The 26,920-nt window shown below is 38.5% G+C and overlaps 2 protein-coding genes across 5 annotated transcripts in view; one reads left to right on the top strand and one right to left on the bottom strand.

The window, feature by feature from the left end:
• Positions 1-20,703, top strand: part of arhgef49 (Rho guanine nucleotide exchange factor 49) — a 50,636-nt gene extending 29,933 nt beyond the window's left edge. For 2 of the 4 annotated variants that reach the window (XM_079822578.1, XM_079822577.1), the window contains exons 2-8: positions 2,780-2,931; positions 6,240-7,762; positions 12,859-13,042; positions 14,558-14,756; positions 15,938-16,515; positions 17,546-17,691; positions 18,341-20,703. In XM_079822578.1, the coding sequence (XP_079678704.1) occupies positions 6,270-7,762; positions 12,859-13,042; positions 14,558-14,756; positions 15,938-16,515; positions 17,546-17,691; positions 18,341-19,145 (3,405 nt within the window). In that variant the 5' untranslated portion in view covers positions 2,780-2,931; positions 6,240-6,269 and the 3' untranslated portion in view covers positions 19,146-20,703. Of the gene's footprint in view, positions 1-2,779; positions 2,932-6,239; positions 7,763-12,858; positions 13,043-14,557; positions 14,802-15,937; positions 16,516-17,545; positions 17,692-18,340 lie in introns of all 4 variants that reach the window. The other 2 variants (XM_079822576.1, XM_079822575.1) reach the window with 1 other exon arrangement.
• Positions 20,692-26,166, bottom strand: tsn (translin). Its single transcript, XM_079822579.1, has 6 exons — positions 25,897-26,166; positions 25,575-25,668; positions 25,396-25,492; positions 25,184-25,299; positions 25,021-25,100; positions 20,692-22,465 (listed from the first exon to the last, which is right to left on the bottom strand). Exons 1-6 carry the CDS (start codon positions 25,960-25,962, stop codon positions 22,235-22,237), a joined length of 684 nt encoding a protein of 227 aa, XP_079678705.1. The 5' UTR covers positions 25,963-26,166; the 3' UTR covers positions 20,692-22,234.
• Positions 26,167-26,920: the final 754 nt, after the last annotated feature.

The raw sequence follows: 26,920 nt of genomic DNA, 5'->3' as shown, positions 1-26,920 counted from the left end.
TCATACATTACAAGTTCATTCATGTTTTGGATTTACAATATAAACACTAATACGGATAATGTGACCATAAAGATAGCCTTTAGTCCACTTACTGCAAGATATGGGAGATAAGCAGCCAATGATCAATAGCGAGTGGACCTTCCTGATCTTTCCCGTATATCGGCTTTCTGCAGGATCAGATGGATTAGGTGAAACCTCCAACAGGTACTAATCCGAGAATAGCTACTTAGACTTAGCATGTCACCCACATTTACTGTGTAGGCTAAACCATCACCATTTTAACTAAAGCTAAGCTACATTCTTTTCTTTCTTTTCACTTTTTTTCCTTCCAGTGTACTCAAATGACCCCCCTTTTTCACTGAAATTGCTGGAAACAGCTTAAAATTCTGTTCATGGAAGCACAAATCCAGTGGTTAGAAATAGGTTGGTATCTGCTGCTGTGGCCATTGTGACCTCAGACAAAATAGTTCAATCTCTACTGCCAATCATGAGGCCAGTCTTCTACAGCATAATCATACTGTGAACCTCCATCTGCGCTCCATTTTTCCACCTCCCTAAACCTAGAAACACCCCTGCTGTGCTATCACACAAACCTGCAGATACAATCAATATGTGGCCTTTTAGTCTTTGATTCTCCATGGAGCAACTTTCATAGATCAATGTTCAACCTTGCTATTGCAGTGGCTCGATGGAAAAGAATAACAATTTCACATTTATATAGGTAAGATATACAAAATCGCAGAGTTAGATGATTGTGGATACAGTTCTTTTTTCCTTCATGGTTGTTGACACAAGGGATTGAACTGGTGTAGATGCTAAAATTAGGTGATAATGAAGATAATATTGTCACATCTTTATACAAAGTGTGTGTTTGTGATAGCTCTGTCTATCTGTCTGTCGCAGAACCTGATTTCGCCAAGTACAACATGTTGCTGGACCAACATCCTCATTGATCCTGGAACAAAATTCCTTTCATCCAATCAGATTTGAGATTTGAAGTTTACAGTTTATGTCAAGTTTAGGCTTACAACCAGGGTTAGATGCTCCTAGATAAGTGTTATTCATCTATAATCATACCTTTGATTTTAGGGATAACTTATAGGTAGGGTTAGGACAGGAATGTTCCAGGATCAACAAAATATGTTGACCCAGGAACGCGTCTAACTCAGCAATATCTATCTATCTATCTATCTATCTATCTATCTATCTATCTATCTATCTATCTATCTATCTATCTATCTATCTATCTATCTATCTATCTATCTATCTATCTATCTATCTATCTATCTATCTATCTATCTATCTATCTATCTATCTATCTATCTATCTATCTATCTATCTATCTATCTATCTATCTATCTATCTATCTAGTACTGAAGTACACAAAACTTGTTTCTTTTTAAAGCTGACATGAATGAAAGTAATGATAGTAAGCCCAATGTTAATTCAGTTACCATTCTGATGAATTCAGTGAGTTAATTTAGAGAAGGATTTGTCACACTGATTCAATCTGGTAGCTTTGGAATAGTATACTATTAGCATATTAGTCTTATGATTTCTTCCAAAAATAATGAGAGTATTATGCTATTCTGAATTCAGCCTTCATTAAAAGAACCGCTTACAGTCATTTTGTTGTGAAAGTGTGTGCACAGAATACTTGTGCATGCATATCACGAGTACAAATTGGGAGAAAGCATCTTTTCTTGCTATTATTTCACATACTTTTACTGATATCCTGCCTTAGTCCTCAACGTTATGTTACTCGATGTGCTATCAAGCAGCTGGACCACATACTGACAGACATTCGTCAAACACCAAGAGCTCAGGCGATTAGTAAGATGGAGTGCAAGAGCAACTGAATGTGTTTATTGACCGAAGCCTGACTCCATCCTGGTGGAGGTCGAGCAGTGTCTCCCTCAGTAATGAGGAATCATTGAAACTACATTCAGTGAGATGCCACTATCACAACCTGAAGTAATTCCAGAAGGTCTCTGGCTGATATTGAGGTGAAAGGAGATAAAATTGTGTAAGGCCCAATTTCACAACATGCCTTGAATTACAGAGCCTTGAATCTCAGAAGGTTGAAGTACATGTGGAATATTTCTGTGGAATATTCATGTGGAAAACCTCTGGGATATTTCGAGAATGAATTTTGGAATACAGTTTGTTGTGTACGTTAATATATGTTTATGAATATTATAATTCTCTGAACAAATTAAGTAGGTTTGGAAGCTTGTTTCCGCCACGGAATAAAAAAATAAAAAAGGTAATTTGACTTAATATCTCGCAATTCTGACTTTTTTTTTTTTCAGAATTGTGAGACATAAACTCTCAAATACGAGATAATTGATTAAAAAAAGTTAATTCTGAGATAAAAAGTTGCAGTTACCTTTTTCATGTTTTATTCCATGGCAGAAACAAGCTTTCATAAGTAGGAAAACCTTGTCAGGAGAAAAGTAATAAAAACATTTGTTCACAAAAAATATTTAGGTCTTAGAAAGAGAGAAAATAAATATTATCAAATTGAATAATATATTTTATTGTCTAATCCTTTTATTTGTGTATAAGGGAAACCACAATGACAACTTTGTTTTATCCAGAATGTTTTGACTTGTTAACAAAATGTCCTCAATGAAAGCAAATGCTCTCTCTCAGAGAAAACAGAAACATGAGATCCTTAGAAATACTGCAGGCTCTTTGTTCATTGCAGAAATTGATCAGTATTATTTTTGGATGCCTGTATTGATGTTTTTTTTTTTCTTTCTCTCTTCTTTTGTAGCTTCCTGCGCTTAAGGTCTCAGCAGTCTGGTGTTGTGGATGGTCTGTCTACCTCTAAACCAAACCAAAGGGGATTCTGTTGGCTCAGAGCCTGTGAATGAGAGCCTAAAGCAAGCCAAGTAAAGGGTCACACACAGAGTTGATTAAAATGGGGTAAGTTTTTATGACTAACATAAAAGACTAAGATACTGCAATCCTCCAGGGCATTCAGTAAAGGCTTGCAGATGCATGTATGGCCTTACTGTACATATACATGAAGTACACAATTTAATATCAATCAGACAGCCTGATTAGTTTGTCATGAGTTGGACTGATCCAGTCCTCAGGTTTGAGGGTTTTTGAATCTCCTGTATTTGGCTTGATATGAAGCTCTTGTCTCAGTGAGAGACTGTCTGCGCACGCTTTCTTGTGTCCATAATTCTGCTCAAATAGGAAATGGAGCATCTGCCTGTCTGTCACACACAGAGAAGACATAGTGGGCCCGGTGTGAGCTGATCCTGTGCCACATGCTCATTAAACAAGCTCCTTATGCTAATTGACTGTTTATTCACAAGTCAGCAGTTTTCAAGCGCAAGCGAAAGAAAACACTGGCAGCGCTATTGAGACAGTGAGTCTACTCGCCCACGAAGATAAATCCTGTCTGTGCTCCACTGTACAATTCACAGAAAAAACTAAAAGAGGGGTTTCGCTCTCCTTATCTCCCAAATGGAGCGTTGAAATTAGCCTGATAATACCAGAGGGCTTTCAGTTTTAATTAAATTGGGCCAATCGTTAATTTACAGTTTTTCTCAATCGCTTTGGCACATTCTTGAAACAGTCTTGCCATTCTCTAAACAGTAAGTGCAATTGTCACAACTGTTCACTGAAATATCAGAACTCTATTGCATGTCTGCAAAACGTAGTTACTCACCCAAAACATCATGCTTCAAAACTTAGTTTTTGTGTCAGTAAATTGGCCGATGCCACCAAAATAGAAATTGTTTTTATCATTGTGTGAGCCACACTGGTCAAAATGTTTAATGTTTTTTCACCATGGCAGTCAAGCCATGAAATTATTGTTATAAACATGTTTGATGACACTGAGTGCTTATTGTACTATACAAAAATATTACAAAGCTTACCGTATGTATTATACAGTACATTTATTTTATAAAAATGTGTAACATGTAAACTGAAAACTTTTTAATTTTACTGTAATTTCTCATTTCAATTTTAAATGTTTTACATGTTACACTAACTCACATACTGCACAGAAATTTACCACAAAATGCCATCCATGAAAAACAAAACACAAAACCAAATTATTCTTGGTGGACATCCTGGTGCTCCTGTCGGTCTGGCCAAAGATTTTCATCAACATCACATTTGATGGTTTTCCTTGCAATGCACTGGGGGGGGGGGGGGGGTGCAGTCCTATGTATGTAGAATGTACAGATAAATTCTTACATATTCCACGTTTTTGATTTGATTATGTATTTATACATACTTATGGTATGTTGTGCCTTTCAGATTTACCTTCACAATATTGTTATGTATAAAATGTTGTAGGTATTTATGGAATATACATGCATGTCTGACAGATTTTGATAACTGAATGGATCATTTTGCATGTGGAGGCTCGCGTGATGAAAGAATGTTTAGAAGTTGTGAAGAGTTTGACAGTTTCACTGAAAATCTACTCATCAGTTGTGATCAACAAGCCATGTGCATTTAGTTGTTGTGCAAACTGTAGACAGTTGTAATTACTCTTTTGCACACGTGCAAATTGCTTAAATCAATAAGAAATCCAACACTGATGTGAACAAGAAACTAATTGTTCAGAAACCTGAACTTGTTGTTTTGAAAAATAAAAGTCTCATTCGAGAATTGAGCCAAAGTGATTGAGAAAAACATGTTGGGCTTCCCCCACTTTTTGTCACTCAAAATCGCTAGTTCGTTGCCTTTTTCAATCTAATCGCATACCATTGTTGTTTTCTGACAGGCAAGATGAATATTCATCTAGATGGATTTGGCTGCCCAGAATGATTGTGACATGCTCTTTTGTAACCTGGCTTGACCCTGATTTCTATTTGAGATTGCGGGTGGATATTAATATGGCCCAAAGCAAGGCAATTTGTACTAATTACTGAAAGAGAAGCGCTCTCCTTGTTCATCCACAGTTCTCATCTGATTAGTGGAATAAGAGCCCCGGGCGAGTGTTATGGCTCTCTTCATTACTGTCCCTTCTGATTTTCCTCCCTCTCTGCTTATGTTTTTAATCCCAGACATGATTCCCCCCATCATTTGATTTGTACAAAAGAACAAGCCATTTTTAGACTATGAATATGGTTATACAAGTCATAGGAACTACGCATCATGAGCATTATATATTACTATTACTTCAGTGGTTATGGAACTATTACTCATACTTGTTTTATTTTAAGTGTAGTTTTGTCTTTGATAGGATCATGTGATATAGATGAGTATATATACAGTTCTACGGCAAGAGGAATATTGTTAGTGTTGTACAGCATACACAGTCCATTTTTAAATATGTGAGAAATGTAGGGTGAATTCAGTTTTTGCACCCTTGAAGGGCACTGATATAGGGAAAGGGAGAGCTATTTGTAGGGTTGTTGTAAACACAAGTGAGCAACCGAATCCCTTATATACAAGTCATTAGCACAGGTTGCATACGATCAGCGCTTCAAGGAAGTCATTTTGCATTTTCAGGATCACCTACTGGAATCCTTGGTAGCACATCTTCATGATTAATTTTGTAACCTGAGGTAATTTTAAATCTTATCTAGTAATTTAAAATCCTCAGTTGCTCACGTATACCGAAGGATTATCATTGAAATATATTTGTTACGTATTTGGATATTTATTTATTTGTATTTTTTTGACCAAAAGTGCCATGGAGAAACAGAATGCGTATTAAAAAGATAATTATTTGCAGTCAGCTATTAACAAGAACTAAAAACCCATTTATGCTGTGCGACAAAAATAGTAATATTATAAAGACAAAGTTTGTTAAATAGCTTTCAAATGATAAAATGCATAATTTTTTTTATGTCATTGTACTAAAGAAAAAAAAAGAAAAACTAGGGCTGTCAAAATTGCTGTCATCCGGTGGCTGTTACAGTATATGATCACGCTAGCATTCATTCAAGTGCTATTAAACCATTCATGCGCGTCATGTGTGACAGCAGCCTAATAAACCTGCTGCTATGATGTCTATCATTAATGTTAATCAAAGCCAAAAAAAGACAAAGAGAAACTCACTCACTCACGGCTCTTTAATTCAGTTTCTGTATAATTCCTTCCTGTTAGATCAAATATTCAAAATATACTGTCTTTGTTATTTCTACATTCAATTGGAGATTAACAGTGTTTGTGAATTACTGATGCTGAGATGCAGAGTGTATGACCTCATTGTTCTACTGATGTGATGCCAATGCCTTGTCTTTACATTTCTGCAGGGCTGTGATCCCGGTGCTCCTTTCTGGAAGATGGCAGCTCCTTCTGTGGCCATGCCGGATGTGAAAGCTCCACAATGTGAGTACTCCCCAGCAGGCTCTCCTGCAGGCTGCAGCATGGACTTGTCCATGGACATGTCCGTCCTCAGCTCCCCGCTGTCTGCTTTCCCTCATCACAGCGTGCCCCCATTCCCTGCCCAGGACGTTGCGCCAGGCCACTGCAACAACAACAATGGCCTGCTCAGCAACCTGGGGCTCTACTGTTCCACCAGTAGTATGCATCCCCTTAAACAGCCTGACGGTCTGTCTGGCTATGGGACGATGCAAATTCCACAGGGCTGTGTGAACACCGGCAGCACCCGACTTTACCACAGCCTGGAAAACCTGCACTGGGCTGCCGTGTCCGACCCCAATGCGTATTCTTACAGGAGTGTAGACAGTGAGTTTATTCTTCATTGCACTTCGAGCAGCCACTGGTACGATGGACCTCCGCAGGGACCACAGGTATATGGCTTAATGCCTTCCCTCGACGGCATGGCGATCTACGGCCGCCGAGGAGTGGTCAGAAAGGATATACCCCTCTTCCCGCAATGGCTTTTACCAGCCGTTGAGGACTGGGGCATGAACGGAAATCCCCGAAAGGGTCTTCGAGACAAGCTGCGGCTTCAGAGCACACGTGTGACAGAGCCCCACAAGCCCTTGCGTCCTCAACCTGTGCTTGGTAATGCACCTTGTCCTCTGTATCCATGCAATCAGGATGTAGCAGTTCGGCCTGGGCCGCCATTGATGCAAACCAATGAACAGCAAGAGTTGAGTGCCCGTCGCATCACCAGCCCTGAGGAGATCAAACAGGAAGCGATGCGACGACTGCAGCTCCGAAGGCAAAGAAGCACCCCTAACCTGGCTCTGAACTTCAGAAAGGAGTCTAGTACCATGAGTAAAGCTCATACCGCAGAGCCCATCTGCACTAACTCTGCCCAGTCAACCCCCGAGAGGAAAAGACCCCCGATGGGGCGCTTGCATATACCTACATTTGAGGAGTTTAAGAGAATGAGGCAAAGGGAGGGCAGTAAGGATTACCGGTCCTCTGAAATATTGAGTAGCGACAAGCACAGAGAGGAAAGACAACAGACAGAGGAAACACAGAGTGCGGACAGGACTGACACCGACGTCAACACAGCTCAAGATTCGAAACATCCTTGCGGACACAATCGAGGGGAAATCTCTGTGCCCAGTTCCACCGCAGATGTCCCAGGAGGACCCATCTGCACAGGCCCAATAGCTCGCTCTCCGTTACACCCTCAAGCTGCTACAGGAAGAGAGGAGGAGACAAAGGGCCCAGCAGGCCCTGAGGCCACAGATGTAGATGTTCTCCCCTTCCCGCCCCGCAGGGAGTGTGGCAATGGCCCATCCAGCTGCTGCCCTGCAATCCTTCTGGACGGCAAAGACCTTTCCAGTTACGGAGCCAAAATCTACAAAATGAAGGATGGCTTCCTGGGATCCGCCCTGGACCTTATTAAAAAAAGGTGAGTGGATGAAGGAGCAGATGTATTAGTAGATGTACATGTGTGCATTTAATTAGTACTTAAAATTGCAATTTAAGGAACGTAGTGACAGATAATTTCATCTTTATTGTGACATACATCACAAAAATAAAAAAATGTATTGTTTCCATTGGTTGTTGAATGGATAGAGGAAGATCTGAATGTGAGCTTGAGGTTGTTTGTAAGTAAGTGGTGGAGTTTAAGCGAACTAAATTATTGGAGTCCGGCATACTCCATAGGAAAGAAATAATTTAATTTCAAAGGAAGGTCAAGTTATGAAATTTTGAATGAAACTTGTGCCTGGATAAATTGTTCACTATAAGATAGTTAAAATACATTTAGAGAATAGATTGGGTAATACATGTCTTTCTAAATTAAATAGAAATAAAATGAAAATTTTAGGTACAAGTGATTTAATGCACCTCAATATTATATTGATATTCATAGTAAGATTATATATTTATACAAAATGTGGTTGTTGTTTTTAAAAATTAACTGAGCGTTAAAAGATAATGGCAAAGAAGAAATGGATATATTTGAATATTTCCATTAAAATATCAGTCAATATATATATCCAGTATTGGCCATTGCCAATAAACTAAAAAATCTAAAATATTTCCTAATAAATTGGTATACCATGTTAGTTATCAATTAGAATTTAAAATATCGAATTTTCCCTTTCATGCAGTGTGTATGTTTGTGAATGTAAACGTTCTACAAAGATGTAAAGTCGAAAGTGCATGATAAATAAAGTTATTGTCTCTCAAAAGAGAGAATTAACTCTGAACCGCCTAAACACGTCATTTGTAATTCGAGTTCCCCATGCGTTACAGTTCTACGTCACTAGAAAATACATTTGCATAATGCCCGCCTATGTTGAACGTTTTCCGTGCGCGAACAACTTGACCAGCCCCAAAACGCGTCATTTTACTGAAGACTGCTTCTCAAATCTCAGAGTTCAACGCGGCATTTGCAAAACGCTTGCTCTTGAATGATGAGACAGTATCCAGTTTATTTGGACCAACTTGCTCCTTTGAATCACAACTTGTAAATATGAATAATTATTGACGTATATATTTTCTACTGGGTGTAGTTTACGTAGTTTCGTGTTTTATATTGTGTAGGTCTCTGGCTAACCGGCTAACTCATGTTATTACTGTCTTGTTGAAATACTTCTGCTAATCATCTGTGTGCCACTATTACCTAAAACTGTGTATTTTAATGCAGATTATCTGTCATTCTTTCTACTTTGAGTAAAGATAAAGGATGGAGCAAGACTTGTTTTACAAAAGTTTGTTACATCAGTCATTCACGTTAGTGCTGGACGAACATATGCACCATTATTGATACATTTCCTGCATGTGCACTGCAATAAATTAGAAATACACATCGGTTTGTTGATAGACATACACTTGTTAATGCCAATATTGAGGAATTACAGCTGCAACATCTCATAATGTTCCTCCAAATGAGTAGTGTATTACTGTGAAACATCCTGCTCAAGTTGTCCTTGCGATGGAGGTTTGGGTTGAACAACTTGTACTTCCAATGTTTCATCATCGGACTCACGCTTGGATTGATATGGTAAAATCAATGTCATTGTTACAGTGTGAACAATCGCTGAGGACTGAGGAAGCCTCCGGAGCGGAAGTTATTTTATGGTAAAGTGCGTTTAGCTCCCAACAAGCACTGTAAGCAGTAGACCAATCGTAATAGACTGGGCCATCTGGCCAATCAGAACAGGGTAGGCTCGCGGAAAGGAGGGATTTAGAGAGACTGAATCATTCCTTTGTGTCGTTTGAGAATCATTGAACAATTTTGTGATGTGCAATGTATATTATGAGAAAATTGTATGCATGTAAACCCGTTGTAGGAGACCTCCAAAACAACATTAAGAGCCTTTAAAATAGCATTATAGGGGCACTTCAAATGGGAAAAAAGTATGCTGGGTAAAAATGGACATCAGCTGGAACAGTGTGTCTCTTGGTTATCATCAGTTTAGCTTGTTAACTGTGAAAATGAACCCAGCAGCGTTTGCATCAGTATTTGTGTTCAATGTGTTAGTATTGATTTATTCCAGCATCTCTGCGCAGCTTGTATACAGAGAAAGTATCATTACTGATGTGATTTTCGATGTCTTCATTTATGCCAGGCACACAGTAGCAGATGTGATATTTGCATTCAGTGGCATATTATGTGATGATTAGCAGGTGTATCTATATCAGGAATGTGAAAACATGGCTATTAGAAATTCTATTAAATATCCTGTCCTAATCAGTATCTTTGTCTTGTTTTCCAGTACAAAGCTTTTTAACTAGTTTTAAGTATAAACTTCATACAATTTTGTTAAAGCTTTAGGGAAATTAATTTTGTTTTACGGATAAATATTATTACTGGAAAACAAAGATAAAGATCCAGATTTCTCTAGTAGCAACAACTAAGTTATTGCTATAGCAATAAACCCCATTAATTCCCCACTGAATCACACAGGCAGTAACAGTATTATACGGATTCTTCAGCGGTTGTGTTGTGCTGTGGCGGTTGTCTGGTTCACACCTGTCCACCAACAGCACGTTTTACACACAGAGTGTAAAATATGCAAACTTGACAGGAATTTGATTAACATAACAGCACATAACTCTGGCCCTGACAGTCTTCTCAAATGTAGCATGGATGCATAAATCCGTATGGATTTTCCTTCGGCTACATTTGCTCCTGTCATAGTACAGAGCTTAACAGCGGGCACGTCAGAGGCTTTTCGACATTACAGAGCCTTTCTCTAATGTTCCTCCAGGGCAGAAGTTCAATCCAGGCTGGGAACCGTCTAAATATAACATCCAATATCCCCGCTGTACCGTAGTGCCTCAAGTGTTGGTAATCATTTACTACAGAGCAGCCCGGGGGCTTCCAGGTCTTTTTTATGAGACATTTAGTTATTTTCATTTATTGTCTGCTTGATAGATGAAAGAAGAAGAAAAATTTGCACGGGAAAATTCTTATTTAAGCTTACAGACACTTCATATCTTTGACTAGAATAGATGAACATTTCATAGGAAGGTTATTGTCCTGATACAATTATTTGTTATCATAGTGTTAATGTAATTTGTATAGATTAGTTGAGTCAATATTGTTGGACAAGATGCACATTGTACAGATGTAAGCCTGACAGTACACTAGAATAAGTGCTTTAAGTGACTTATAAAATAATTTAGGGGAAAACCTCCAATGAATGAATTCACACAGCACTGTTGAAATGACAGGTAATATATCTGCAGTGCTTTAATGACAATTTCATTCACGTGTGAAAGACATTGGGTTTTATTGCCTCTTTCATAGCGGGATATTAATTACTGTCAGTCCACAGCTACAGGTTTTCCACATTTTACTGGTAGAATTAAAAATGACATTAGACCACGCCAGCTATTAACATCTGCATTTTGTGATTCTTCTTTTCCTAGTGATTCTTCTTTTCCTAGTGAGATGTCAAGGCGCCTTTGTCTTTGTGCGTGTTTTCTTTTGAATGCTTCAGAGCTCATGGTTGTGCTGTCAGCGTTATTCTCAGATGACATCTATGCAAATTTATGACAGTAATGAGTGCAGCATTATCAGATATTGAGGTACTGAAGCATTAAAGGAGATGGAAGTGATGTGGAAGAGGCAATTAAAAGCTTATAACAAATCAATCAAAACACCTGTTTTTAAACCTAAGAGAACAATGAACAATGGCTGAGGCAAACAGCGGATGAAGGCACAGCCGTCAGCAATCATTCATAAATGTATTACTAATATTAGTCTTTCATGTCTTTCATTTAATACACTGCAAAATATTTTCTTAATCATTATTTATTTTTGGTTTTGATGTTTTTGAATGCTCACGAAGGTTGCATTTATTTTCCTTGAAAAATACAGTAAAAACAAATTATAAAAAATAAGTGTTTTCTATTTGAATATGCAATTTATTCCTGTGATGGCAAAGCTGAATTTTCAGCATCATTACTCCAGTCTTCAGTGTCACATGACCGTGCAGAAATCATTCTAATATGCTTATTTGCTGCTCAAAAAAACATTTCTTATTATTATCAATGTTAAAAACAGTTGTGCTGCTTAATATTTTTGTGGAAACTGATTTGTTTAGGATTATTTGAAATAGACATTTTCTCCAACATAAATGTATTTTTTACTTAACTGTCACTTTTCACCAATTTAATGTGTCTTCACTCAGTTTTTAAAGTATTTCTTTCTTTCAAAAACTAAATTCTTACTTACTCCAAGCTTCTGAATGTTAGTGTACAGGACATTGACCTGAGAAGCATAACTGTGTAATATAATTCGATTTATTTTTAAAGAATGTCCTGAATGTTGAATTAAGTTTAATCAAGTTGTATTTTTTTCTTGTAAATCTAAAACATCTGTGGAATGTTTTTTGAAAGTGCTTTTTTTTTTGTTATATCTTTGATGCATGTAAACCTGTTATAGGAGACCTCCAAAACACTTTAAATGGGAAAAAATAGTATGCGGAGTAAAAGAATGCCCTGAATCTTGAATTAAGTTTAATCAAGTTGTATTTTTTTCTTGTAAATCAAAATCATATTCTAAAATGTATTTAGTTTAACAAGAAAAACAAAATGCAAAAATAAAATTGCCAAAAGGGTAAAAAACAACAACTTCAAAACAAAATTCAACATATATTCTTTGAAATCAAATCGTATTATCTTACATAGACTTTAGTTTTACTCTGCTATGTGCTGTTATTTATTCATGGTCTGTGGTGTGTGGGGTCATCCACAGATACATAAGCTCTTTTTCTTCTTCTCACACACACACACACACACACACACACACACACACACACACACACACACACACACACACACACACAAAGGTTCAGGTGTTCAGGTGTTAATGTGAATTGATGCGTCTAATTGCTGTCCACCCTGAGCCCCTCTGTTTGAGGGTACCGGTTCTCCCTAGAGGCATGGGGGTTGACCGCACGGCACACATACAAACTCAGAATCAGGAATTCCACTTTAACACTCCCATTTTCCCCTCTTTGTGTTCTCTCTCCCTCACTTCCCCAGCTGCAGTGCAGAGATTGCAGCCGAGACTCCCGTCCGATTGTCGCGTGAGCAGAATGACGTCACTGACATCACCGCTCCCCAGCCCAGCCATCAATCTGCCCACGTTGCCATGACAACGTCGGCCTGCGGAGAGGAGGCTTGCACCGAGCCCACGGGACAACAGGGGAAAGCAGCGACAGAATGCGTAAGGAATGCTCCCGTCTCTCTCACACTCGCACACCTCTGAATATCACCTCTGAGTGAGGACAGCTCTGTCATGCATGCATGTGAGCGTGATCAGGGCGCATGGGAGGCTGAGGTTGCAGGGGAATGTGCACGGTAGAGGCGACTGCAGACATGCAGCGGAGCACACAGAGCCGCAGCTAAGAGCGACACGCAGGAAGGATTAGAGCCAGGTTTCATGGTGGTAACTGCTTTCCTTTCCTCTCTGTGTCAGGTTGTGTGTCCTGCCTCTGCTGCTTGAGATGCCGACCGGCTCTTCATTGCGCCACGTTCATTCACGCCATTCGACTGGCTGCATGTTTTTAAGGTTAAGGGTGATATCGAAGAATGCTGCCATTCATTTGCAATGTTGCTATGATTCGTTGCGTACAGATTCTTCTTATGTCTCTGCGTTTCAGTGTCTTTAATTAAGATAACTGCTGCCTTATTAATTATTCTGTACGTCACCTGAAGCCGTGGTGTCTTGTTTCTCGTACATTGATAACACTTGAGAACCTAATGCTGTCAAGTGAGGGTTTTACGCCATAGATTGTGTTTTTTTTTTTTTTTTTTCAGATTCAACTGAAACACATTATGTACCGACTTAGAGGCATCATTTTGGAATAGCTTTCTAGTGTTTCAGAGGTGTACAAGGTGAAAGGTTATCAATGCTGTCAGTTCAGGCAGATCCAGTCCAGATCCACTTTTTAAGTCAACATGAAACCATTGACAACACATTTGACTTCCGCATTGTGCTGTATTTTTGAGTGAAATAGGTATTTAAACTGGAAAATAGAATGATTGGCCTGATTTTACCCTCGATTGGATCAGGAAAAGTCTCAAGTATTACAGGTGGTTGGAGGGATGAGTTAAACAAATCTTTAAGGAAGTGTGCCTGTTTCATTTCATAGTTTGTTTCATAAAAAAAAAAAAAAAATAAGGTCAGTGTTTTAAATGGTTTGTTCACTCAAAAATTTAAATTCTGACTTTCCTCTGCGGAACACAAGAAAATATTTTAAAGCATGGAACTGAACATTTTTGGTTACTATTGACTTTCTCTAAATGTTTTATTTTATTTTCGTGAATAAATGATCCCATTAATAGTGACTTCCAATAGGCCAGTTTTGAAAGGAAACTGGGTTCCCGAACTATTTCTATTGATAAAAGAGATGCATTTTATGTCCTTGGAGTCTGTCAATAGACTTTATGAACAGTAAATGGGCATGACAACTCATAGTGCAAAAAAAGGTCCACTTACCACCACACAATATATTAAAAGCTTTGGTAATGTAACACCCTTTGGATGAACTGTAATGCAGTGACTCGGATCGATGTCTGAAACAGTTAGTGGTTCCATTCATTCTCATATGTGCTTAGAGATCAAATATACCTTCATTGAAGTTTTACACATTGAACTTTCTCTTTACACACACATATATTTCAGACCATTGCTCTACCATGCGTACTGTTGATTAACAGATGTCTGTCCTATTGGCAGGTTTCTGGGGCGGGCTGCAGACGCTCCAGCTCAGACGCGGCCTATGAGCTGGCTGAGTCAGTGAGGGCCCAGCGTGAATGCCGCCTGCGGCCCCACTACAGCGACCCCATGCCTGCAGACGCCACCAAGCGCAAGCAGCTGGAGATGAAGATCGCCGCCGCGGCACGTTTGCACATTCACCGCAGAGAGAGGGACAGCGGTAAGACTCTTTCCTCTGCAGTCAGCTTTGCTCACAGTTCTTCCTGTAAGTAAATGAACTCTTGTCCTATTTTGTTCTGGTAATACTTCATTTAAAATAATTTTTAGGCTTGACTTTAACCCAAGGGTATCACTTTATTTGTTATCATGAGACTCTGCTACTACTAAAACCTGGCCTTAGGTGGCTCTTACTGTAGTGCTGTCACATGCATGACCTGAGGACTGCTTTTATCTTTCTGCACCACAGCATCCATACTCGGTGTCTGTACTTTGTTTTGTTTGTGTTTTTAGACTTAAAGGCAGCTATCAAATGCATATCCTGAAACGAATTTGGAGTGCAAATTATGCCAGCACCATATTGGTCATTTGCCATTATTTGTGAAATTTGAAATGTATTGGTATCATCAGAATTTGGATATGCAATTGTTTTTGCTTATGAGCCTCTATTTTTTATTTAAAACAGTTTGTAATAGCAGATTTCCTACGGAACTTTAAGTATAGATTAAAGAAAGCATTTATTTTCATGTTACAATAACTGATAAATGACAGATGTGATAAATATCAATGTTCCAATTAAGTCTAAATAAGTTGTGTAAAGACAAATTTCACAAAAATATTAAGCAGCACGATAATAATTAATGAGCACTAAATCAGAATATTAGAATGATTTCTGAAGGATCATGTGACATTGAGGACTGGTGTAATGATGGTGAAAATTTAGCTTTGCCATCACAGAAATAAATTACATTTTAAAATATATTAAAATAGAAAACATTTATTTCAAATTGTAATAATATATCTCTATATTACTGTTTTTCCTTTACAGACATACAGTAAGAGACTTTCAAAACAATTTAAAAATCTTACCCAATCCAAACTTTTGAACAGTGTATACTAACAGTATACACTTTTTATATGTACATTTTCTGCTGCCAATTATGTATTGGCTTATCATTTAAGGGTTTGTTTAAACACCTTAAATGCATTGTCTTTTATATTTAAGAATTTTTTTTTTTTTTTTTTTTTTTTTGTGGTCTTTTTTGTTTTATCTTCAATGTTCCAAACAGACATTTTATAGTTTTTTTTTTATTATTTTATTAGACTTTTTTTGATTATCACAACATAATTGATATGAAATTCGGAGAGCTGATCTTGTGAGGTTTGTTTGTTCTTTGTCATCAGTGCCAGGCACAGTCAGGGGCCGCTCGGAGCCCAGAGGTGAGGAGAGGAGCAGGGGCCTGGGCGTGAGCCGCACAGCACAGCACCGCTGGAGTACCGTCAGCAGCCTGAGCGCAGACAGTGGTGTCGTAGGGTTGAGCGATGAGCGCGAAGACGAGGAAGAGCCCCGTCGTGCCCGCCACAGTGCTGGAGCTGAGGTAGAACGTGTGGACAGCGGCATCGGCCCTGGATTGGCTCGGGGCTGGAGGAGACCCTCGCCATCCCTCAGGACATGGGAGGTTCAGCAGCCCTGTCCTGATTGTGGGCACAAAGAGGGTGCCCACGGGGAGGGCATGTGTGAACGCTGCTCCAAGCTGCGCACCGAGCGCAAAGAAGCCATCCTGGAGTTTCTCAACACTGAGTCGAGTTATGGAGAGGACCTGCGCATCATCAAGGAAGAGTTTTACTGCCCCATGCAGAGTGCAGGACTGCTCACAGCAGAGCAGCTGGCGGTGGTCTTTAGCAATGTTCAAGAGCTCATTGATGTCAATGACAGGTTCACAGAGCATCTGCAGGACAGCATTGATCAGGCATTTGATCAGGTATGGAGCACTAGTGACAGAGTAAGATATATTCAGCAAGGATGTCTCAAATGGATCCAAACGGCCAATAAAGACATTTATAATTTTTCAAAAGATATGTCTTTCAAATAAATGCTGTTCTTTTCAACTTTTTACTCACCAAATAATCATGAAAAACATTTTTCTATTAAGCAGCACAGCTGTTTTCAACATTGATAATAAGAAGAAATGTTTCTTAAAGGGATAGTTCACCCAAAAATGAAAATTCTGTCATCATTTACTCACCCTCAAGTTGTTTCAAACCTGTATAAATGTCTTTGTTCTGCTGTACACAAAGAAAGATATTTGGAAGAGTGTTTGGAAGAATGTCAGATCTCGGCCCCCATTGACCACCATAGTATTTTTTTTCCTATTATGGTAGTCAATAGAGGGCCGAGATCTGGTTGGTTACAGACATTCTTCCAAAGACCTTGTGTACAGCAAAACAAAGAAATGTATAGAGGTTTAGAACAACTTGAGGGTGAGTAAATGATGACAATTTTCATTTTGGAGTGAACTATCCTTTTAAGCTGCAGATCAGCATATTAGAATGATTTCACTCAAGACTGAAATTTCGGCTCTGCCATCACAGGAAGAAATTACACTTTAAACTATATTAAAATAGAAAAGGGTTGTTTTAAATTGTAATCACATTTCACAGCATCACTGTTTTTACTGTATTCTTTATCAAATAAATGCAGCTTTGGTGAGCATAAGAGACTTACCGATAAGAAATCTTACTGACCCTAAACTTTTGGAACATTTTGTATATATATATATATATATATATTGTAGCGACATAGCTTTGTGCTCTCTTGATATCTGCATTGAAAAACCCACATCGGTGGTCACTACTGTGATTTATGTTATAATATAATTTTTTAGTCATAATAATCCGCATTTGCATTTATGTTAGAATTTAACATAGCAAATAATGTTTTCATTATGAAGTTAAAATGTACAAATATATGAGCCACATAACCGAAATTGAATGGTGACTGTCTTCATACAGGGCGATGAGGACCTGCAGACTGTGTGCATTGGAGAAATCTTCTTGGAGTTTGTCAACATGCTTCCAGCATTTCAAACCTACTGCCTTCAGCAGTTCACATCTGTCAACATGCTCAACACTCTGGAGAAAGAAAAAGAGCTTCTTAGGTACATATATTATATCCTCTAATTGCTTTTAGAAAGTGCTTGTAGACTATCCTCTGCCATTCAGTGTTTGCAAATAAAGGTAGTTAAGCGTCAGACTCAGCAGTGTAAGTAGATTGTTAGTAAGTAGGCTATATTTCTATGTATTCAAATATATTTCTAACCAGGGCTCATTTATAAAATATTTTAATAAGATGGGCCAGTATTTCATATTTGTACACGCACTATCAATATTTTCATTTGCCCCAATAAGAAAATAATTTAAATGTATTTTAGCAATGTATTTTTATGCATTATTCTATTTATTATGTTAAGTGTTATATTAACACCTGTACCTAATATTTTTTTATTTTGCAATAATAGCTGAAAATTATACAGTAATAATTTCAAACTAACTTTTGCTAGAAAACAAAGGTATAAGGGGATTTTATTTATTTAACTCATCCTAACACCATGTTAGCTAGCTAGGATTTTATTTGAAATAGAAAGCTTTTGTAACATTATAAATGTCTTTACTGTCACTTGTGACCAATTTAATACTTCCTTGCTGAATATAAGTATTAATTGTTTTGTTTTTTTAAACAGTAGTGTATGCCATTAGAAGGAACTATCTTAATTGTCACGTTTATGTTTCCTCCCTTACGTCCTTTAGAATATTCCTCGACGTGTCCCAGAATGACAACACTGCGCTCAGGCGCATGAACCTGCGCTCCTTCCTCATGGCGCCACTTCAGCGTGTGACCAAGTACCCGTTGCTGCTGAGTCGCATCAGCAAGGCCACCAACGAGTGTCATCCAGACTATTCCCGCTTAAAAGAAGCCAAGAGCCGTGTGGAGTCCCATTTAGAGCACATCAACATGAAGACCAAACAGGAGGGGACCGCCACGTGGTCCTTGCGTTCTTTCCGGCGTGACAGCCGCAAGAACCGAGAGGTCATCAACATTGAGATGAGAGAACTGTCGATGAAGACGGTGGGCTGGACGCGAGAGAGCACGCGCTTCATCATGGAGGGGCCGCTCCAGCTGGCGCAGCCCGCCGATGGCCAGTGGCTTAAGAAGGGAAGCAAATCCCTCAAATTCCAGAACGTTCAGAGTTTACTCATGGTACGCACCTTGCGTACCGCAGATGTGGTGACCGATGGAAGCCTGGAGACCTCAGAGACAGTGCAGGACGGTGTACTGGTACTCATCAAGGACAAGAGCAGCGGGAAGTTCACTGTGTTACGGGAGCCCATCTTTCTGGCGAACTGTGTGGTGTCTGCCGACCCCGACTGTGAAGACACCTTTGAGGTGCTGGACATCCGACGCGAAGCCTTCGTTTTCCGTGCCTCTGACAAACCTCGCACTCAGCAGTGGTTTCGACAGATCAAGAGATACGTTTGTGATCTTGGATCCTGGAGAAAACGGCGCAATGCTCTCCCTAATATCATGATTAGCACGACACCGAGCCGGTCCTGAGACACCCCTCATCCCCTCCCAGCATAAATCTGTTGTGAACAATAGTTTAAAAAAAATCAATATTTTGTTGAGAAAACAGTATTTGTGTGGGGGAATCGGATCTGATTATATGTTTCTCCACCAATGGACTTTTAAATTGCAAGGTTTTACTGTGATTTAAAAGACTGAATATTAATATAGGCCGCAAGGGGCACTTTCTATGAGTGGAAAGCAAATAAGTGACATTTTGGAAGAGGAAAAATCCACTGTCAAGCAAAAAGTAATGCCCTTTGGCATACCAAAACGAGGGCCTTGTTAGGTGCCTCACTGCTGCACTTGTAAAACACTGATTGTACAACTAGTTTGCGACTGAGAAGAAAGGTTTTCAGTTGTGAAATGGTTTTTGTGATAAGCATGAGGGAACATGTTTTGATTGGACTTTTTAGTATGCACTACAGAGTGGAAACCTGTGTTTTGTGTGAAGACTGAGGTAAAGCTGTTTTGTTTTTGGACAATTGTAATTCCCTCTTCCTCTCTTCCGTTAGCAACTATTCCCACTGCCATCCAGGAGCAGTTCTCGTTTTCTTATCACTGTGCTGGTTTACAGAACGGCAATAATATTCGTTGTATTGTGTAGCAGCAGTAAAGCTGTTTTTATTCACAGGTACCGATATTCTTGTGATCAGTGATGTAACGAGACATTTTTTTTGGTATGTTTTCTCCATAAATGAGGGTGTAGCAGTCTAATCATCAAGTATTGCCACATTATTGGTTGTGCTGAAACCATCTGTGGCCAGTTCCTGAATTAGAAAATGTCAGTTTGATGTTTCCCCCACCAAAATCATGTAGTTTATAATAACGTTGCTTTCCTTTGTAATCTTTGAGGGGTATAAAAGATGTGCCTTTGTTTATTTGATACTAAATGAGTCTATTGTACTATTCGTTCAAGTTTTCCCTCGACGTTTACCTAAAAATTGGGCCTTATGTCAAATTATTGAGAAAAATATTATTTTTCAGTAGCTGCTATAATGTTCCAACTTTCCCATTGATATACAAACTGTGCTTTATGACAACCCGCTAAATGTTACCTGTTTTTGTTTGATGCACTTTAATATGAAGGTCCTAAAACTGGAGCGAGGACATTGTTCTGCAGTTTACAAAGCTTTACTGTACTTTGTTTTAAAGATTGTTTGAGCTTTAAGAGAAAATGAACCACAGTTGACTTGAGCAATAGCAATCAACCACATTCACCCAGTCATTCTGCTCTCTCTCTCTCTCTCTCTGTATGTTTAAAGTCAATACTAATGGATAGATATGTCGCTATCACTGGATTTTGCCATTTAGGTTTCAACATGAATATTTACTGTTTTTCCAGTGGCATTGATACTGTTAGAAATACCATAGCTTCCACATTACACAATGAAAAGAGGAGTTGAACCTGCCAGAGGACTTTTAACTGAGACCAATCGAGCTGTTAAATACTTTTTTTCCATTCTTAAAAATCCTAATTTAATATTTTTGTTGTGTAAAATATTGTGAATTACAATTAAAAATGACAAGTATCCATCTCTCTCAACTGACTCCATGTTTTATGAGAACATTATTCCCAATGACAATCTTTATTACGTAACATTACTGAACAAGCAAATGATTTCCCAGTTGAACCACCACATGAACAGGCATTTCGAATGCAAATACTGTCAGATAGAAATCTATCTTTGGGGAGAAGCAATAAGTATACAAAACATTTTTGTTTGGAATTACTATGAAACATTTTAAGTAACCCCCCCCCCTCCTCCCGAAAAACTAAACAAAACACTGAAAGAGCAGATAAAACATGCACCCACAAAAAAAAAGCAACACGTTACAAGAGCAATAAAAAAGGCAATGCACTGAGAATCCACAAACAAAACAGGGGGGATAATAAGAATTCCCATAAATCTTTACAAAGGAAAACAAATGCACGGTCAGTTTGCTTGTTGCTTGGAAGGTTTTAGTGTTATTTTTCCAAAGATCTTCCTGATACGACACTATCTGCAGGTGGAGTTCAGCATGCAACAACATCCACAACTAGATAAGAGCCAGAACAAAAGGAAAAAGAACACACACACTAAAAAGTGATAAGCAAGTGGTCAAAAATGTACAGCAAGAAATCACCAAAAATAAAATTTCTGTCACCATTTACTGTTCCAAACCTGTATGACTTCCTTCTGTGTATCACAAAAGCTATTTTATAAAAATGTTTCCACTGTTTTTGTCCATATAGTGAAAGCCAGTGGGGTCCAAAACAACACTTAGAACCTTTTGACTTTTATTTATATGGACAAAAAACATTCAAAATGATCTTCCGTGTTCTGCAGAAGTTAGTCATACAGGTTTAGAGCGACATGAGGGTGCGTAAATGACAGAACTTTTATTTTTGGATGAACTATCCCTTTAATGGACATTAACGTGTAAATATGGCAACAACAGTAAGCACTTTTAAGAAACTCAGATCTACAGACTCCAGATGTCTTTACAATATGGAAGTTAACATTTTGGCACAGGTTTGTCAATTTTATCTTCATGTACACCTTAACATGATACCATTCATGTGATTTAGTCAGTCACATTCAAAAAAAGTGCTACGAGTGTAGAAAACCCAATCTAATGAATCAGTTTATGTCAAGAAAGTGCCTTGATGTCTTGACTGGTTAGAAAGCAACAAAACTTCAGTTTCTAACAGCATTTACCATTGTTTTCCTCTCTTCATCAATATTTCAGTGTTAATTCCCCCCCCAAAAATGGTTTCTTGTTTGACTGTACAATTATTCACAAGAGAGATGGCCGAGACAAAAGCAATCAATACTAGTAAAAGAACATCCAATCAAAAATAACAGGCAAACAAATGCATCTGTACATAAACATCTCTGAACAGAAGTGAGAAAGAGAAGATCTCTCCACTAAAGCTTGAACGGATCTCTGTCCTGGTAGGCAGGTGGTTTAAAAGACACCGGGGCTTCAAAACCTCCTCTGACTACCTGCACGCTGACAGGTTTAACCACTCTATCAGTCGTGGAAAATCCCAGCCAGGGTAGTGCCACGTGGCCTCTTGCGTTCCCACGCCGCCTCTACTCATCTCCTGCAGTCTCCTGCTCCTTGGCAAGGCCTCGGATGGAAAGGTCGTACACCACCTCCTCAATCTTTTTCACATCGTACTTGAGGCCGTCGTAGCGCTTGCGAAGAGGGTCGTTTTTTAAGTTGAGCAAGCGAAAGCCAGAGTCAAGTTCGTTGATAAAGTTTGAGATCCTAAGCGGACGTCCATAGTCCCCTGCGGTCACGCTGTTCACTGCCAGTCTGGACTAAATTAAGAAAATGCAAACGTTACATTGTGCTTTTAATTTGTTTCACGTCTAGAGCCCTATTCGAACGAGATTAGTTTAACATGGAGAGGTAGGTTAAAGTAATTATTACCAGTGGCCTGTTGCACAAAGCTGGTTTAGATTTTAACCCAGGTAAGTTTGCGGTTAGACTGAGCAAACTTGTTTTTTTTTTTTCGGCTTATGAAGGTGGATTGGTTTTTAGCAGTGTTCATCACCATAGTTACTTACACTACACGGCTGACCTGCTCTGAGGCAGGTTTTATTCTGGGTTAAAGATTGCAAACCCAAACTGGACCAATCAGCGGCAAGTAAAGATGCAATAAAGCCACACACCCTATATCTCTCATTCCAAATTAAAGCAGTTTATAGTGAAAACTTTAGAGACAAAATTCCTCATCTTTTGGTGCTAATTATTTATTATTATATGAATTATAATTACTTTTAATTCATATAATATATTAATATAATTATTATATTAATTGACAAATAGACAAATATTAATATAAATATAATACATGCATTCATAATTCTTTTACGGCGGTGCATAAATTGAGTTATCCCTCCCACTTTCGCTAGTTTTACTGAGATTTCTTAACCCATCCGAATTGGCCATTTTTATTACAGACATCCTGTGGTAAAATTGCATTACTCCATCTACCCTTGTAAACCTAATCCTGTCCAAACAGGGCTTAGGTCACACAAAATCGACTATAATGCCTAAAAATGGCACTGGTGTCATTAATGAATACGCGAACATTATCAGTGGGCTGAGTAACTTGAAAAATCTGATCACAAATAAGTTGACTTGTAAATAAAAGATGTTTATTTTGGCAAGGAATCATTTTTGCTGAAATTTATGAGGTGCTTTCTTCGGCAGCACATATACTAAAATCAAAATGAAGGGCAAAGTGTTTTAGGAGTGTCGCAATACTAGACTGGGTAAACCCAGCCTGATCTGCCGGCGATTTGATTTGGCCTGGCAACTCAGTCTGGAAACCCGTACACTCATTTCTACTGCTTCTATTACACTTTTGTGGGAACCAATCACAGACTGGCTTATCCACCTGGCGCGCTATTGGAGGGATTATCACGATGACGGATAGAGAAGCGATGGGTCGTTGCCCGTTTATCACGCCTCTTGTGGTCTGATTGGGTAAAGGACTATCCAATTGCGTACAGAGTCATTTCATTTATGCGCTTTTATGCTCGCGTGTGCAGTAGAAAATACAGAGCAGACTCCCAAGACCAATGTTCAATCTTAAATTGAGCTTGGTCTGGTGATAGCCAGACAATCGCAATACATCAGTACTGACAAAAATTAAGTACTGATGTTGAAATATTGTTAATACTAAACATACAATAATATCGTATATAGTCCAGTGGCATCTGTCTGACACTCCAACATAGTAGGTGGCTGCACCTTCTGAGAAACACTTGAAAATGTAAATCAACACCCAAACAAACTATTTGGTGAATATATTTATGTCTATCGGACCAATCCACCGAGAACCACAACAATCTTGTAGCCGATCAGTAATAGAGGGCGCATAAACTCATGATGGGGAGGAGAGAGGGAGATTTTAAGAAAGACTGTAGAAAGAGAGATGGCTGAGAGGCATTACAAAAGGAATATCACTGGAAAAAGGTTTAAGACCAGGCAAGAGCTTTAGGACCCTCTTTAATATTGGAAAAGCTTTCCAGCGCTGGTGAGACTGAGCAGTAAGGCCTGAAAATGGACACAATGTTGCATTGTTTCTGCTCCATATGTGAGTAACATTGGTTTTGTTGTTTCACAGAACCATATATGCTGTTGTTGAATCACAGCCAATTCATCCATACTTGCATGAGCGGTGTCATGCGCCGGTTGTTAGTTGTTGCCTATGTTGCATTGAGTGTTTATTTTGGGAGCAAAAGGGGTGTGTTCGTTTGGGTGTCAATTTCAAATAACAGTGTTACTAGGAAAAAAGACGTCAACAATGAAGTGTGTAGCTACTACTACCGGACAAAACCATCCAGGAGGAGAGGACAAGTTTACTCACCATTGTGGGAATTTTTTTGAGTTTTATAATAAAAAGAGAGAGTCAACAGCAAGTTCTTTTTGTATTCTTTTGCTCAGTTATGAGAACAAACTCCCTCTCTCTGCCTCCCTACACTCGTATTTTGAGCGTAACCATTGGCCGAACGAGAGAAAACAAAATAAAAGTTAATGAATTTGACTGATAGCATTATTTATATTTTATTGTGATAGCTAGTTTGTATGCCAACTTCAGCAGTGGATAATGCACATCATCATGAATATCATGAATGCAAGATGGACTATGAAATCATTATGTCATGTGACGCTCACACTGACAACTGCTGTAGCTCATTACAAAAATGAAACTAAACGAAAATGCTTAATGTGTCACTGAAAATCACAGTCTTAACGTTAACTTAAATGTTTAAATAGAGTAACACATATAATATTATTGATAAAGGTGATAAGATTGGTGGTCTGAATGAGTTTGAAAGAGAGAGAAAAAAAAAAAACTTACCAGCTCACCGGCCAAAATAAGAACTCCTGCTAGATAGTCTTCCACATCCAAATGAAACCCTTTTTCTCTGTCGACTTCAACTGCATAAGTGTAAAGTAGAATTAATCTACAATAGCCTCACACAATTATTGAAGATATATAAATAAACATGAACATTACACACTGGCTAGTATTTTTGCCACTTCCTCACGCGTAACCAAGGACTCGCTTTCCAGGTACACCACAAAAGCTGCAAGGAAGGCAAGTCGTTGAAGAACAAATCTCCAATGTTCATGATACCTAAGGAAAGGTGAGGACATATCAATCTTTAATAAAATATTAAGACTAGAAAAATGATAATTCAGTCCAAATAGAGCAAGAGATATCAACACTAACCGATAGTACTGTTCCGCAGGGAACTTGGTCTTCAGCTCTCCAGTGTGATTTCTCACAGTGCAGAACAGCTCTCTGGCCTTCAAACACTTGCTGGGAACTGGGGGAATGAAAACTCATTGTCAAAGATACAGTGTGGAATGGATCACAAAACTTAGATCAAGAATTTGAACTTGTCTTACTGTCTTTGAAACCAGTTGGCTGATGGACACTTTGAAGAACAGTGAGGATTTCTCTAGCCGTCTGCTCCAGAACTTGGACAACTTTTCTTATGTCCTAAAAGAAGAGCATAGAAAGATGAGTCAGCCGAAAGCACATGGCACAAATTCATAAAGAGATCGGCTGAACTTTCTGTCAAGACTTTGATAGCTGTTGCATTTTCAAGTCTAAATTACAAGTCACATAATCCTTTGATAGTATGATCGTATTCCCATAATACATTTCAAACGGATTTCACGTTGCTACTTAAAACTCATTTCAGCCAGTTTATGTGCAGTTGTTTACCTCTCGAACATCTTGATCTGCACTCAGGAAGCCTTGGATATAGCTAAACATCTCCGTTACAGACATCTTCAAATGTGTTTTCCTTGTACGCTTTGTGTACTGTGACTAGCTGCCCCAAATATACACTATTTAGATAACGTTAGGATATAAACAGAGATAGTTTATTAATTGCCTTGCTCGAGAACCAAACAGCCTGCAGAAATATAATTCGAGTCATCAGCATGCACATTCACATCCGTCCTTCCTCGGTTCGTCGCATTATAATGATGTAACGATGGTCTCTCTTGTCTCTTCATGGTAATCTAGACGCCCTCTACTGGCCTTGCTCAAATCCATCGCTTTCTTTTATTTAGATAGCCTATTTCTCCAAATCAAATAATAACTAAATATATAATAAATGACAGCAGTTAATCAGTCAGAACTGTCAGCTGCAAGCAACCAGTCACAAGAAGTCGTAATTAAAAGGACACACAGTTTTGAAAGAATAATTTTATTAATTTGGCATTATTTACATTTTATCAACTTATTTATCAATGTTCAGACCTGGTTCAGACGCTCCAAGATACAGAGTTATTGGAATTAATTGCTTCCAGTGCGTTCAGAAGTTTTTAGGGTGCAAATGCAGCCGGTCGACCATTCTGGGACTTTCTGAGCATATGCCTCCATTATCAGGAGCACAACTGCTTGCATTTAGTTTAATTACAGCCAATAAGTTACTACTGTTGCTCTGGAAGAAAAAGGAGGCTCCTGCGGTCAAGTTATGAAACCCTGTGGACTAATGCATAATTTTGTTAATGTAATGTTTTAACATTTCTTCATCATACATACTTTTCAATTAGATATTTTGGGATAGTTTGTGATGTTATTTGTGTGTTTTTATTTATTTGTGTGATTTATTTTTATTTATTTTTTGTATTTGTAAAGAGACATAATGTGCAAGATTGTAAATTCAAATAGATGTTTTGTCTTTCAATAATGCTTAATTGACTGGAAAAAAGGATATGGTCAGACTTCAGCCAAATAT

The sequence above is a fragment of the Gobio gobio genome, assembly GCF_949357685.1.
Source record: "Gobio gobio genome assembly, chromosome: 7".
NCBI lineage: Eukaryota > Metazoa > Chordata > Actinopteri > Cypriniformes > Gobionidae > Gobio > Gobio gobio.
Note: the sequence above shows the minus strand (reverse complement) of the source record. Positions and strands in the feature narration are given on the sequence as shown.

Coding starts and splice junctions, on each gene's coding strand:
- tsn (XM_079822579.1), bottom strand. CDS start 25,962: ATGTCTGTAACGGAGATGTTTAGCTATATCCAAGGCTTCCTGAGTGCA. Junction 25,669..25,896: donor CAGATCAAGATGTTCGAGAG/GTAAACAACTGC, acceptor CTCTTCTTTTAG/GACATAAGAAAAGTTGTCCA. Junction 25,300..25,395: donor CCTGCGGAACAGTACTATCG/GTTAGTGTTGAT, acceptor ACCTTTCCTTAG/GTATCATGAACATTGGAGAT.